Below are 15,032 nucleotides of genomic sequence, written 5' to 3'. Positions count from 1 at the left end.
GAAGTAGCCTATTAAAATCCTTCAGATATTGAGTGCCGTTGCGATATGCTTATTGCTTTATGTACATTTGCGATATTCCGATAATTGCGATATATATTACACAGCCCTAATTTTAATTAATAAAATAAGGCACTCTAAACATATTTTCCTGCACCCAGTGACGCTACTTTATGGCTGCTCGAGGTTGTGCTCAACACATGAATAAGGGAAATGTGAACATAAGTTAACTAGCCCAGGCCCCAATGTTTCTCCACTGGTCGGTTGCAAGACCGATCTGAGTGGGCAGCAGAGTGTGCAGTCAAAGAAATAACATCAACAACAAAAACGTAACTCTAAATGTTCTGATGCGAGGCCTTTATTTTGAAAGATGTGTGTGAAAGCTGTTGACACTTCTGTCACTTCTGTGTGCCTGAGAAAAATGCGTTGTCCTGATTTAGTATCTGCGGTTAGATGAGATTGCAATAAAAAGTCTCTCACCACAGAAAACAAGCTTTCCTGTCCTGTCAGTCAGACATTATACTGTGCTCGTAGCGGCCACTCAATTGCACTCTTCAAATGCAGCGGTGCATGTTGTATATAATTTTATTGAAGTGCAAAAGAAACTATGTGCATGCAACATTGTAGTTACATTGTCAATTAGTAAGCCGTGAAATAAAAGTAAAGTACCAATGAATCACATAACTGCTACGTTAGCTGGGAAGGATGTGCATGCAGGTATAATGTTCATTCTATTCAGGAGCAGTTTACATGTTTCATTAACAGTTAGTTAGTACATGTTAGTAGTGAGTATTCACCATGGGAACTGTTGTTTTCATAACTCCAAAATGCCATGTTATTTTCACTTTGTGTTATTTTGTATACAGTGGGTACGGAAAGTAAGGACCCCTTATATTGTTCACTCTTTGTTATATTGCAGCCATTTGCTAAACATCATTTTATTCATTTTATCATTAAGCACCCCATATTGACAGAAAAACACAAATTTGTTGACATTTCACCTTCTCCAGACTGCTCAAGACCTCAGACTGGGCCGAAGGTTCACCTTCCAACAAGAGAATGACCCTAAGCACACAGCAAAAAACAGGGAGAGGCTTCACAACAACTCCGTGACTGTTCTTGAATGGCCCAGCCAGAGCCTTGACCTTAACCCAATTGAGCATCTCTGGAGAGACTTGAAAATGGCTGTCCACCAACGTTTGCCATCCAACCTGACAGAACTGGAGAGGATCTGCACGGAGGAATGATAGAGGATCCCCACATCCCCACATCCAGGTGTGAAAAAACTTGTTTCATCTTTCCCAAAAAGACTCATGGCTGTATTCGATCAAAAGGGTCCTTCAACTAAATACTGAGCAAAGGGTCTGAATACTTAGGATCATGTGATTGCAGTTTTTCTTTTTTAATAAATCTGCAAAAATGTCAACAATTCTGTGTTTTTCTGCCAATATGGGGTGCTGTGTCCACATTAATGAGAAAAAAAAGAACTTAAATGATTTTAGCAAATTGCTGCAATATAGCAAAGTGAAAATTTAAGGGGGTCTGAATACTTTCCGTACCAACTGTATTTTTAAATGACTGGTGGCTCATAACTTAATTGTATTAACAAAATAATTATAATATTAAATATTCATTAGAAGCCTATTAGTCATATTTGTAAAATGTATGAATCTTACGTAAAGGGTAATGGTACTTGTATGTTTGTCAACCCTTTTTGTGAAATAAACCTGCTTTAAAGCGGTTCATGGCTTGATGACCACAGGAAAATATGGGTCTCGTGACCAAACCAGTTGAGAGCTACTGAACTAGCCTGCTCATTAGATGGCATAAGCAGGATTAAGGTTGTCATTAGCTGGTTCAAGCTGGTTATCACCTACGCTCTAAAAAGGATGGTTCTTTAAAGGTTCTTTACACAAATTACCAGTTCTATTTAGAACTGTATCGTCCTGAATGAGCCTTTATTTGCTGGTTCTTTCTGTTAAAACTTAGGATTCTTTATTCCCACCTTTTGTTTTTCAAATCTGTAACTATTACTGCCACCTCATTAACAATTTGGAGCTCAGCCATCCAACCCCACAGACTGTCAACACACTCTCAACAAGTAAATTATTTATTCCTTAAATATCTATAAAGTATAACTTTAATAATTGTAACTGGTTTCCTACCAATCATTCTCTCTTTAGTTTAATAGAGCATGTAAGTGTGAGCAGTTTTGGTCTTCATAAACAATTGTTTTTACATAATCTAATGCAGGGTTGGAGTGAGTTTTTTATGGCGGGGGGGGGGGGGGGGGGTCGCGCACACACGCGCACACACCCTACGGTATATCTCAAGGAAAAATAGTGCTTAATAGTACTTTTTAGCACTATTTTAAACTTTTCTTGGGTTAAAATATATTTGCTCACATTAATTCATATTATATATACTTGCGTGCTTATGTTTTAAAAAAGTGGTGGTGAAAACTACATGTTTCCTGGAAGACAAATTAAGTATAATTTACCTTGATTTTCAAATTCAAAATTTCAAAATCATATTTAAATTTAAATGTCAACTTCTTAATGCATTGCGTTTCCTTCTGAAGTTTGGAACGGGGTAATTTTTTAAATAATTTTTTGTTGTTGTTGTTGTCTTGTGGACTATATGTATTAAAAAAAGAAAAAAAAGAAATTCCCATTTTCACAGATTTTGCAAGATGTTCACATACTTTTTCTTGCAACTGTATTATAAGACCAGGCAGATAGAGGACTAAAACACAATATTAATGCATCAAAATAATATTAATAAAACTAAAAATAATATTATGAAGATTTTTTAGAGACACGAAAGGCGCGAATCGCTCAAGTTAAAAAATATGAACTTTGGCGGATATTCGCGTGCGTTAACCAATGAAGTGACGGATGGGAAACCCACAGGGAAACTGTGTCACAAAGTTCAGTTTTAATAGTTTTTCAGGCGAGAATGTAGTTGTTTAAAGCTCAAATATGTAGTTTATTTATTAAGAGAGCGCCTATTTTTGTAAATTTGATCTGGTGTTTTCGGAGGTGTGAGAGCCAGGTAATCAGCGGTGCTCAGCACTCATCAACCCCGTTGAGAGCAGCCTTAACTCGGCTAGTCCTTCTGTCGACTGCTGCTGCCTGGAAGAAGCCCCTTACGCGAATTCGCGTCTGTTGTGAATGAAGCGAATTTCACGCGCAAATTAACTTTGAACGAATAGCGCGATTTATTCGCATCATTCGCGTGCGGTGTGAACACAGCATTTATGCAAAGTTGGACGCCTGAACATTTTTAATCCATTCGCTTCATTTGCGCGTGAAATTCGAATTTTCATATTTGTGCTCTCTTAATAAATAAACTAGATATTTGAGCTTTAATCAACTACATTCTCGCCTGAAAAACTATTAAAACTACATTTTGTGACACAAAAACAGTAGTATTTTTAAATTGCTCTGGTCTCGGGGTTTCCCCTGGGTGTTTCCTATCCGTCACTTCACCACGTGACAGCAGTAAGCAGGCTCCTCATTGGTTAACGTGGTGCGAATATACGGCAAAGTTTAGATTTTTCAACTTGAGCGATTCAAAACCTTCCAACGCGCTCAAAACGCTCAATTCGCGTTATCCTTGCTGCGTCATTCGCACCGCCTCATTTGTGCGAATCACGCCGCAGAATGCCTTTTCGCGTCTCTGCATTGACTTAACGTGTAAATCACTCGTGCGAAATGCGTCATTCGCGTGCGGTGTGAACGCAGCATTAGATGTAAAATGTTCAAAAACAGACAGATGTGACACTATAGCATCCAAGATGGATATTGACTTTTTGACAGTCCTTGTGGCAGGTCCAGCAGGTCAGATTGAACCAGCTAATGATCAGTTAATAACAGTAAGAAAGAAATGTCCCAAAACACATCAACCGGAATAATCTGGATTTTCCAGCAGGGTGAGAATGCTGTGTATTTATTCCTCCCTATGCTCTCATAAACAACCATTTGGAGATGGCGCCGCATATTTATCAGCATCAGTGATCACCTGCATGAGATGACTAAAGAATATGAGCAGTTTCACCAGCACGGAACACATATGGATGAGACCCTTTCCGACAGGAAAATCAGTGCAGCCAAACCCCCTCAGCATGAGAAGAAAAACAGCTTGAGGAATATACGTATCTAAAGCTACCAGGCTTCATTCATTCTTGTCATAAACACAAACATTCAGAAGAGCTAGGCGTCAGATTTATTTACACTATCATTATTTCAATGGCAGTATAAAAACAGAAAAATGCCCAATATGCTGCAGTTTAATCAATCTCAAGGATTTCATTTTTATCTTATACTCAAATAAACAGAAAAGGAAAAAAAAGAAAAAGTGAGAAGTTTGCGAATTGTGGCTTAAAATATGCTCCGATCGGCTGATTTCTGGAACCCGGTTCTCTGCGTGATAGGCATGGACCAGTAACCAGCAGGTCAGTCTTTTGTTTTAATGATTTCGAGCTGGTCAATTTTGTTGCCAACAGCACAGGCAATAACGTCAGCTGCATTTTCTCTCTCTTCTCGCACATAATTGTACTAGTTCCCGCAGGTTTCACACTTACACAAAAAGCGAACACACCAATGATCTATACAAGTGGCCACCTATTCATAAAGCCGTCTCTCAAACAGCTTGTGAGTCACAAGTACGTCACTTACTGCGCTTAAATGCAGCAAAATTAAAGGAAGTGTATGTAAGATTTCAAATGACTGTCCCTGCGTCTCAATTCGCATACTAGCCATACTAAATAGTATTCGAAAATAGAATTAGTATGTCCCAAATCATAGTATGTTGAAAAGAGTATGCCAAAGATACCCGGATGGTTTACTATTTCCGGTCCGAATTCGAAGTACGGATCAAAGCGCATTCTAATGGCTGATATTGCCCACAACCCATTGCGAGTTGGACGAGGATTCAATTAGAACTACAAATGCGGATAAAAAGCGTTAAAAAACTACAAACAATGCGGATGTGCGAGTCTGACGGTTGAGTAGAGACGTTTAGATACAGGGGTTTGAGTGACCAACTATCAATATTTAACCTGACAAAAATATATTTATTCAGTGTTGTCCACATTATATTTCACCTGCAGCAGCATTGTGAACTTTTGTAATGACACGTTTGGTCATTAACTTTTAAATGCATCATTATATTTAAACTGAAAACACATGAGTCTTTGCATTAAAGACACACACATGGCAGATCAACGTGCGGTTAGATTTATTTCCCATACGGTAGGAAATTAAACTGAATGTGGAGGATTTGAACTGTGACAAATCTGGCGATGATTGACAGGGCAGTTAAACGGTGACGGGATGCACGTAACTAAGCAACAGAGTCCGTTAAAGATGGCGAAGTAGTATGTCCCGAAGCTTGCATACTTTTCTGCTTCACACTCAAAAGTATAATACTTTTTCTTCAAAAAAAAGTACATACTTTTAGGACGTAGTATAAGCAGGCGAATTGGGACGCAGCATGTGTGCATCCCCTCTCCCCCTCCCCCCTAACAAGGTTGCCAGATAGGCTGCAGGATCCAGCAGGAACGTTTGTAGCTGCAGCTGTGGTAACTAGAGCAGATCTGGCAACCCGGATGCCAAAACACTTCTGACTTCGTGATTACTAGATAGGAGGAGGGTGGAGCTTTAGGTCAAAACACAACATGTCAACATCAAGTTGAGGGCTGCAACAACTACTTTTAAATGACAATATCCTGGCCGGACTACTGTTGTGAGTGATATAAGTATTTGAAATTAACATGATTTCTTAATGTCTAGTGACATATCAGGGCCATTTTATGATTCATTGAAATACATTTCTTACATACAGCCCCAAAATTGCCATCTTTACCATCTGACAGCAGTCGAATACTCCTACTGCTGTCTGTTATGTTCATAAAAGAATGAAAGACAAAGAAAATCACACTCTGCTCTTGACTGAATAACTTTTTATGAAAAACTAATTTGATGAATTAATCTGTATTTAATTTTGACAGTAAAGAGCATCCAGTAGAGCCGCACGATACTGGATAAATCAAGAACACAATTTGTTTTGTGTAAAATGGAGATCAGAATTCTCCCACAATCCTTAAATAAAACACACAAAAAAAACAGCCAACTTAACAAAATAACACTTAATTTACTAGAGGTTCTCACAAAAAAAAAAAAAAAAACGGTCATTGCTTTAGTCCATTAAAAAATATATTAATTTCAGAGTCAATGTCTCATTCAAAAAGAAATGCATCATTATTGGATGAATCAGCATTTGTGAATAAATCTTTTAACTGAATGATTAAATACTCGTCGCCACCTCCTGGCATAACGATAAGCAATTCAATACATACACATGTTAAAACACTGTCAAAAGATGAATTTCTCTTATTTTGATCACTACTGTAGACATTGGTGTTTATATACCCAAACTACTAACTTTTATCCAGTAAAATGTAATCCTGTTATTTAAATGTTTGAAACACATAAATAACAATAACGTGTGGTTGAAAAGACTGTTTGTTTGTGAAGCTGCTTCATACTGTACATACTGTACTGCTCTCTCAAATTTGAATGTTGAAGTGTGATGGTAAATTCAAAGGTTAACCAAAGTCCATAAAGTCAAGTTTTTGATGCCCATATCAATGGATGACAGCGTTTCACATCTTAATCATTGACATGGGCTGCAACAAAACACACACTGTTCACACTACGTTGATGTGTCCACACTTGCGATGTGAAACAGGCGTTGCAACAAACCGTAATAGACTTTTAGGTCATTACGTCATTTAGGAATAAGATTGCGTTTGAATCGCGATCTTTTTAAGGATTAATCGTGCAACTCTAGCATCTAATGTAATTTTACATTTGATTACTTACATTTCTGTAGTATGTCTTACCTGAATATACTGTATATCTGTATATCCACCTTCAAAAGCTGTTTTTCATATCTCTCTTTATTCTATTGCATTTATTTGTGCTGTTATTTGAAAATTATCTTATCTTATTACCATTTTATTACTTGTTACTTGTTTTTATGAAAATACAATTTTACATTGAAGAAAAGTATATTTTTGTTTGTTTATGCTATCATTTATAGCTCTTTGAATGAAAATCAGTGTCGGCAGGTCTCAATTTTTTTTTTAAATCGGAAATCGGCCAAGAAAATTGCAATCTCTGTGTTTCTAGTTTAAAAACATCTTTCGTGAAGATGGTTCTTCTGGTCTGGGGTTAAATAACAGATGATTACATCACTGTAATGAGAGAACTGAGTGTGATACTTCTTAAACCAATTTATGGGGGTGTTAATTGAAATTTGTTATCAAGATCAATTTAGCAGCACTTAATTTAATGAAAGTGATGGATTTGTCAAGGCTACACTCCATTTCAGAAAACAGGGCATGTTGATAGTTGATCATTTTTTCTCTTTGCTAATGAAAGGCTAGACTAAATACAAGTGAAAATAGAATGAACTGTTAATTCTAAAACATGACCTACAGGGGGCGCCTACCCTGTGAGACACATTCAAATTTTTAGGATATTTTTGACCTCATTAGAGACAGCTGCTCCAAAACACATCCACTCATCTGGAAAGCACTGCTGTTTAAATCCGTGATTTGCAATGTCTGATACCTTTCAAACAAATAAAAATCCAGCAAAGCTGTCTTTGTAAGATGATTAAATAAAATAGCTTTTCCTGTAACCACAACTTCAGTGCAAAGAAAAGAAAAACATGTAGCCTACATTTTGTGCTCAGTAAGATCAGTTCTCTGTTCGGTTTTAGTGAACACCAGGGTGCTATTCAAGTGGATATCTGTGCAAATCAAGCACATGATTTAAATGGGATGGATAGCTGACCTTGACTTTCAAAAAAAGTTGTGTCAGCCAATTTCTTTTAATTGTACCGGGAGCTTTCCGAATATATATTGCCATCTTGCACAGCATATTAATCACTCTAGTGATGCAAAAAAGCTTAGAACCACGTTTCCTCAGTATGAAAAGAAACGTTTAATATATAAAACTGTCAATTTTACACTGAGCTTAGCAAATGTTCCAGCTATAAGAACGATTAGGCTACATAAAAAAATAATGCACAGTTTTTTAGTTGAAAAAGTCCCAATAGGTTACAGCATCATATGTATTCAGCATCGTATAAAAACCTTAGCTGATATCTACTCTATTGGATGATATCTATGTTGAATGTGACAGTGCAGTGTCAACTTACAGTATGGGCACCCGTAGATCTCGAACCTGAGGCCGATCCGTCCCTCTTCACTCCAGTCTAAAGGAATGATGCGCAAATAACGGGCCACAATCGGATTTTGCAGGTCATGCCGAACAACACTCTCTGTATTGGAGTTGCCTGCAAACGCCTGCAAGAAAGGTGCGACATGTTACTTCACTTTTTTTCTTCAAACCTAGCTTTGTCTCGCATAAATAAAACTCTTTTGCAAGCACTTAACCATAAACCATAAACAAAGACACTTGCAATAATCACGACCTATATAAAATCATTTAAATAAACATGTTTATTTGTTAATAATAATATTCTTCTCTTTTTCTCTTCTATACTTTCAACTTTTATAGACATTGTGTACTACAAATATTGCAGCTCTTATGATAAAATGCTGCTTAATTTCTCTTTCTTCCATTTGTATGTGTTAATATGCAGCACAACTGGCTGTGAGTGAGATATTGATTATATGCTCATATATAAATGGTTAGCGTCACTTCCTCCCTGCAATTTCTTCTGTGAAACAGTTTGGACAGATACGTCTCATATCTGGTCAAGTGTGGTTAAGAGAACTCTCTACTGTCGAGTCTCAGAAGAAGAAAAAAATGAACCGACATGTAGGTGGAATCAAGTTGCACGGCTCTGTGGTCCACGTTGACCCTACGCAGCTTCTGGTGTCACGCAGAGCAAGAAATTGATTCAGTGGCCCATTGAGTGGTGGTGAACTTCAGTTACCAGACAGACCATGTGGGATTGGTGATAAGCAGCTCAAAGCCACCAAACTGGAATGATGCGGATTACAGCCCTTGCACCCCACCCCCCACCCCCCTACTCTAAAGAAACCACCATTATATGGACTTTATTGTACAACTGGGGATTTCTTGTCAGGAACATGCTGAACACGTCAATATTGGAGGCTCCATACGGTGGTCCAACTTTAATGTTTGAAGTGCTGATTACTGTGCTCTGTAGTGGGCGACCGGGGAGTGTTCACTTCCTTTTTCATTGCAAAGAGAGAAAACTGAGTTGTTGTGGGGTTTCAGGTGACTGTTTTATGGGTGGATCTCCTGGGAATAATGAGTAGGCACATAGAAGGGGTTTTCAAACTGAGGTCCACAAGAGGGCGCAACGGAAAAATTTAAAGAATTCATGAACACGAAGTATTGTAATTTTTTGGAGAACTATCAATCAAACCAGGGCCTGAATTTAGTTTTGGGGGAAAAAAATGGAACAATGCGCAATACCACTCTGAAATTCAGCCACTAATTAAGCCTATATTCTATTATACAGAAACAAATTCACATTAATTTTTCAAAACTTACTTTAAAGATAGTTTTCCCAAACTTTTCCAGGGCTGAAAAAACTCAGTAAATAAATTTGCATTTTAATGTATTGCAAAAGGTAAAATACAAATATATTTAAAAACTTATTTTTATTTTTATATATATACTCACTACATTTATTTGGCCTCACAGACAAAAAACATCTTAAATGTTCGCTGACCTATTTTTACTTTAATTGTGTTTAGAAAAGCGGATTAATCTGCATAAATCTGCATTACTTCACCCGGCACAATCAAGGCTAAAAGTTCTGCCTTCATGACCAGAATGACTCAATTCTGTAGCAGTTAATTCCAGATCCAGACCTTAAACAGTCAGTGAGTGTGTAATTAGTTAGCCAAATGTGAAGTCACCCTGAGAGCTTTGCCTGGCATGTTGTTTAATCAAGCACCTTCACAATTTAAAGCACAAAGGCCTGACGGAGATAGAGCCTGTCTTTCATTAGTGGAGAGTTCGGGTTTAGGCAGGAAGCCAGCTGTAACTATCATAAGCGGCACATTCACTGGTTTCCCATAGTATAATTAAAGTAGCTTTTTTACTTATTTTGTGTCAAAGCTCCTGGGTCTCTTCTTCCTTTAAGAGCTTTAAACAGCCATCCGCTCTTTGCACACGTCTCACTCTGAGAATAACAGAAAGACACTGTTCTGAACTTTTCTGTGGCAGAAATAAAAGCCATTTAGAAAACAAACAGGCAGAAATCATTACAAGAGCAACTTATGTGAAGAGTACAAACAGGCTGACCTTAAAAGCATTCATCAGACACGCAAGCGCTCTAACCATCATAACAAGAATAAAACATGCTGATGGTTGTTCACGAATCACGATCGATGATGATCTTTTTCTTCACTTGAAATTGTTAGATGTACGTGGCAGGACTGGGTTGGAGTCTTTACCAGTTTAACATTCTTCTTCCAAGAATGTCTAATTTATAGCTGTATAATACTGGCGGATTTGTGGATGGCTGCCAAATAAAACATTCAGGTCTTGCGGTTGTTGTCAGTGTCGTTTTATGTAGCCATCCTTTTGTTACGTCAAGGAATCTATTGATTTTGTAATATTTTACCCTAAGACTATTGGCGCTGAGAAATCTTTTCGGGTATCTTTCCTATTGACAATCATAAGAACAATCTATTAAAAGCTAAGTACATGACCAAAGCAATCTGAGAAGGTCCTAAATCAAAATTACAGTGAATCACGCAGCTGTCACACATTGTGATCCAACGCATTAATCTGTTTGACGTTCTTATCACATTTTGAATGGCTAATTACTATGCTATCACAGGTGTTGTTGTGGTCTCAAATGATAAATTAACTTCTGTGAAATTGCACATATTGCACTGGTGTGCCCAGCACTTTTTAAATAATTTAGTAATAAAAGTTATATATAAAATATAAACAATAACAATGATAATAATTGCCTTTTATTTGTCATTGAACTGATGCCAACACTTCATCGGTGGCGTGCAGTAACATAAATATATTTTATTTCTGAAATGATGTTCAGATGTTCTCATTTTCATCAGTCTTCATACTCAGTAAACATTGGTCACAGACACGATAATGTACCTTTAATTTCCCTAAGCTGACTACTCACTAAAATTTCCCACAGTCATCATGTTTCAGGCTATTTCAAGTTTAATTTTGGAATGAGGACATCCTTAAAAATATTTTGGTTTGCAGTAACAGTAAAAAAAAATAAAAAAAAATTAGCCTTTCAAATTTTAAAGGTCCCCTTCTTCACGTGTTTTCGAAGCTTTGATTATGTTTACAGTGTGCAATATAACATGAGTTCATGTTTCGCGTGTAAAAAACTGTATTTTTCACACAATTGACTTATCTGTACAGCGCTGTTTCCTCTGTCCTAATGCTGCGTTCACACCGCACGCGAATGACGCGATTCGCGCGAGTGATTTACATGTTAAGTCAATGCAGAGACGCGAATAGGCATTCTGCGGCGCGATTCGCGTGAATGAGGTGGCGCGAATGGCGCGATTCGCGCGAATGAAGCAGCAATGATCACGCGAATTGAGCGTTTTGAACGCGTGATTCGCGCGAACCGCGCGAAACACGCGAATCGCTCAAGTTGAAAAATCTGAACTTTGGCGGATATTCACGCCGCGTTAACCAAAGAGGAGCCTGCTTACTGCTGTCATGTGGTGAAGTGACGGATGGGACATAGGGGAACCCCGAGGCCAGAGTAATTTAAAAATACTACTCTATTGTGTCACAAAATGTACTTTTAATAGTTTTTCAGGCGAGAATGTAGTTGTTTAAAGCTCAAATATGTGATTTATTTATAAAGAGAGCTCCTATTTGAAAATTTGATCTGGTGTTTTCGGAGGTGTGAGACCCAGGCGATCACCGGAGCTCAGCGCTCATCAACCCCGGTGAGAGCAGCCTTAACTCGGATAGTCTTTCTGCCGACTGCCGCTGCCTGGCAGAACCCCCTCCCATGACGCGAATTCGCGTCTGTTGTGTAGTGAATGTCACACGCGAATGAGCACTTTTTGTATAAAAAAACACAGATTTGAGCATTAAACAACAATATTATCGCCTGAAAAAGTCTTCAAACTACGTTTTGTCACACATTAACAGTAGTATTTTTTACAGAAAAGAAGTCAAGTCAAGTGACCCAGTCAAAATGACTAGCAGAAACCCCTCCCATGACGCGAATTCGCGTCTGTTGTGTAGTGAATGTCACACGCGAATGAAGCGAATTTGACGCGCGAATGAAGCGAATGGATTCAAAATGTTCACGCGTCCAACTTCGCGCAAATAGCGCGATTTATTCGCGTCATTCGCGTGCGGTGTGAACGCACCTTAAAAACGGCCTGATGATTTCCTTGTTCTATGAAGTCCCTCCTTCAGAAATACGTAACAAGTTCTGATTGGGCCAGCGCTTCCCGTGTTGTGATTGGACAGCAGCTTAGCGCACTTTGCCCGGAAAGTTCCCGCCTCTTACCATAACGGGGAGATGCAAGCGCTGGACCTTTAATATATTAAAAAAAAAGTAAATTTTTGGTGATGGTGATTACGTAGGTATGAATTTAAACAAATTAGCATATCGTGACTTCACTGACTGGGTCTTCAAGCCGTGCCTTCGGGCACATAGGCTAATTGCAGGCTATATAGACCACAAACAAATTGAAATATTTGTCAAAAACATGTTTATTGCATAAATTTTAGGTACATTAATTAAGAAAAGGTTCCAACCACCAGCTAGCTGTCATTGACTCATAGTTGTCAACCCTCCCTTTTTTTCCGGGTTTCTCACGTATTTTAGCTCTTTTCCCGCTGTCTTCCCGTTTTAGTATTTTCCCGTGATATATTTCTTATTTTTACGCTCGATTGTGTTAACTCAGAACACGCAACTATCTGTGTCTGAAGTGGCTTGCACTTCTTGCTAGACCAACACATCTGGTGATATAGACTATTGTATTTGAGTATTAAAAAAGCAAAAAGTTGTTTTCATAAATTCAATTAATTAAGTAGATATAACCTACTCTTTACTGGTAAATATTACAGTAAACAAACATCGCAGACAATGGCAGACCATTTTTTTTCAGATGTTATTTTATTTTTGTAATATTATGTATTGTCTCAGTATTTTTGAAGAGACACTGCCCCTCTTTCCTCCTTCTTGACAGCCTACATTTAGAATAATAGATTTGATTAACGTTAATGATGAAAAAGGTTTAACAATCGTGATTGTTTGGATTGTTTTTCCTGCCGTCGAGCCACGGGCGTTCACTAAATCATTGTTTCCCAACCTTTTTTCAGTCATGGCACCCTTTGAAATTTTTCTAATTTTGTGGCACCCCCATATATGTTACGCTAGAGGTGTAACAGTACAGATTGCTCACGGTTTGGTTTGTATCACGGTTTTAGGTTCACGGTTTGGTATTTGCCATCCTCAGGGACAGAAAGGACTACTGTCAAATAAAAATAAAGAAAATAAGAACAAAAAACCTAAATACAAGCAGCAGCACATATAAATACTGTTGAGCAAAGATACTAATAAAATAATCAATGCTTCAATGCAAAGGAATGCAGGAAGTGCTGCACAGGGTGTAAGATCTCGGTGCTCTTTGGTTGTGTAGGATAGTTAAGTCTAAATGCAAAAGTAGTCCAAGGCACTCGATGGGTGTATTGAGAAAGTTAAAAAGCCTTTATTTTTTCATGGCTTAAACATTTAAAAATTGGTGACAGAGACACCTACGCGTTGCGGCTTTACACCCAGACGAAGGCATGTAAAGCCGCAACGCGTAGGTGTCTCTGTCACCAATTTTTAAATGTTTAAGCCATGAAAAAATAAAGGCTTTTTAACTTTCTCAATACACCCATCGTGCCTTGGACTACTTTTGCATTTAAAATAAACAATGCTTTTCAGATTTTTCAGGGAGGTCTAACATTAGTTTTTAGGTAGAGCAATTGAATAAATTAATCAAATGTAAAATAACTGCACATTTAACTGTTTAAATTAAAAATGAATCCTTATTAAACTTACAAAAGCTATTCAATCAAGAGCAGTGAGCGATGTCCTTATCTTTTGTTTGACATTAAACAGACAGCAGTAAAGGCTACTGCCCCTTTAAGACCTAATACAGGGATATGCATCATCTTTCTCGACTGTATACAGTTCACTTAAGGCATATACAGACTATGTCTGCTTGGATACTCATCAAGATCGACATGTTGACATACTTTTTGTGTAAGTTTGTCCGTTCAAGCGCAAGACTTGAAAGATAACTCAATATTTGCGCGCTGTGAGACGTGCCCGCACTTTTGGACGAGCGCACAGAGACAGATCTTCTCACACTGGAGAGAGTTCTCATTCGCGTCTTCTGGCGAATATACCCGGGTGATGATGGCGGAAATGACTGGTCATACGGCAGCACTCGCATGCATTGAACACAGTTTACAAAGATAGACCGTTTTGCCCACGTTTTTTTTTTTATTATCGCTGTTGTAGTGTAGCCTATCACTGAGGAGTAAGCAAAACGCACGCTACCCATAGCAACGCGTTATGACAATGACATTTCAGACTGACAGAGACAAGATAAACGGCTTTTCCGCCATTTGTTACTGTTTTGTACACATTGTTATATTAATTATAATTCAAAATGAGGTTTTATTAGCCACAATATAGTAATGATGAATGTTGAGAGGGGCACTTTTGATTAATTTTTAAAAAGGGCAGGGGCTCAAACCCCCAAAAGCCCTCCCCTCTGCAGTGCACTTGCCTGGTGTAACGTCTCCATGGTCCTGACTCCTGTCACAAAATGCGTTAAAATCTCCGACAGGGCTTTAATAGTCCAACGTTACAGTGAATGAGAGAATGAGCCGAAACGAATGCACAGGCCATAGTGTGACATCCATTAATAGTGTAAACATAGATGACGTCAGAGGTTTTTCTATAAAAGAAAGAACGTAGCCTTCGTTTGTATGTAGGCC

At 38.1% G+C, this 15,032-nt stretch overlaps 1 protein-coding gene across 2 annotated transcripts in view; it reads right to left on the bottom strand.

Annotated features, from left to right (window-relative positions):
• Positions 1-15,032, bottom strand: part of cntnap2a (contactin associated protein 2a) — a 506,672-nt gene that overhangs the window by 249,749 nt on the left and 241,891 nt on the right. For both annotated transcript variants that reach the window (XM_067435516.1, XM_067435517.1), the window contains exon 4: positions 8,230-8,377. In XM_067435516.1, coding sequence (XP_067291617.1) covers positions 8,230-8,377 — 148 coding nt within the window. The remainder of the gene's footprint in view (positions 1-8,229; positions 8,378-15,032) is intronic.

This window comes from Pseudorasbora parva, chromosome 24, assembly GCF_024679245.1.
Source record: "Pseudorasbora parva isolate DD20220531a chromosome 24, ASM2467924v1, whole genome shotgun sequence".
NCBI classification, from domain to species: Eukaryota; Metazoa; Chordata; class Actinopteri; order Cypriniformes; family Gobionidae; genus Pseudorasbora; species Pseudorasbora parva.
Note: the sequence above shows the minus strand (reverse complement) of the source record. Positions and strands in the feature narration are given on the sequence as shown.